Below are 322 nucleotides of genomic sequence, written 5' to 3'. Positions count from 1 at the left end.
ACACGGCGGAAACAAAAGCAGAGCGTTCACCTTGTTGCAATAGTAGGGGTCCAGGCAGGGAGAAGGTCCCAGACAGGGCGCGTCGGGCGCAGCGGCGGGCTGGGCTGGTGGTGGATAAAATCTTACGTCCATTTCACTCTCACATCAAGCAACTCCTTTTCTTTGCCTTTTTTTTTTCTTTTCAAAAAAAAAGTGTTCAGCAAAACAAGCTTAGACGGAACAGAGAGAGGTGTCTGGACTCAGGAGTAAAAGAAACACCTTCCTTCCCTCACATCCGTTTGCGGTTTGTTTAAGAAGAAGAGGAGGAAAAAAAAAAAAAAGA

General features: G+C 46.6%; 1 protein-coding gene across 1 annotated transcript in view; it reads right to left on the bottom strand.

Moving 5' to 3' along the window:
• The window catches only part of TOX (thymocyte selection-associated high mobility group box), a 310,502-nt gene extending 310,180 nt beyond the window's left edge, over positions 1–322 (bottom strand). The window contains exon 1 of the mRNA XM_005871646.2: positions 31–322. Within this exon, the coding sequence (XP_005871708.1) occupies positions 31–132 (102 nt within the window). The 5' untranslated portion in view covers positions 133–322. The remainder of the gene's footprint in view (positions 1–30) is intronic.

This window comes from Myotis brandtii, unplaced genomic scaffold, assembly GCF_000412655.1.
Source record: "Myotis brandtii unplaced genomic scaffold, ASM41265v1 scaffold351, whole genome shotgun sequence".
Taxonomy (NCBI): Eukaryota; Metazoa; Chordata; class Mammalia; order Chiroptera; family Vespertilionidae; genus Myotis; species Myotis brandtii.
This window is presented reverse-complemented; position numbering and strand designations above follow the sequence as displayed.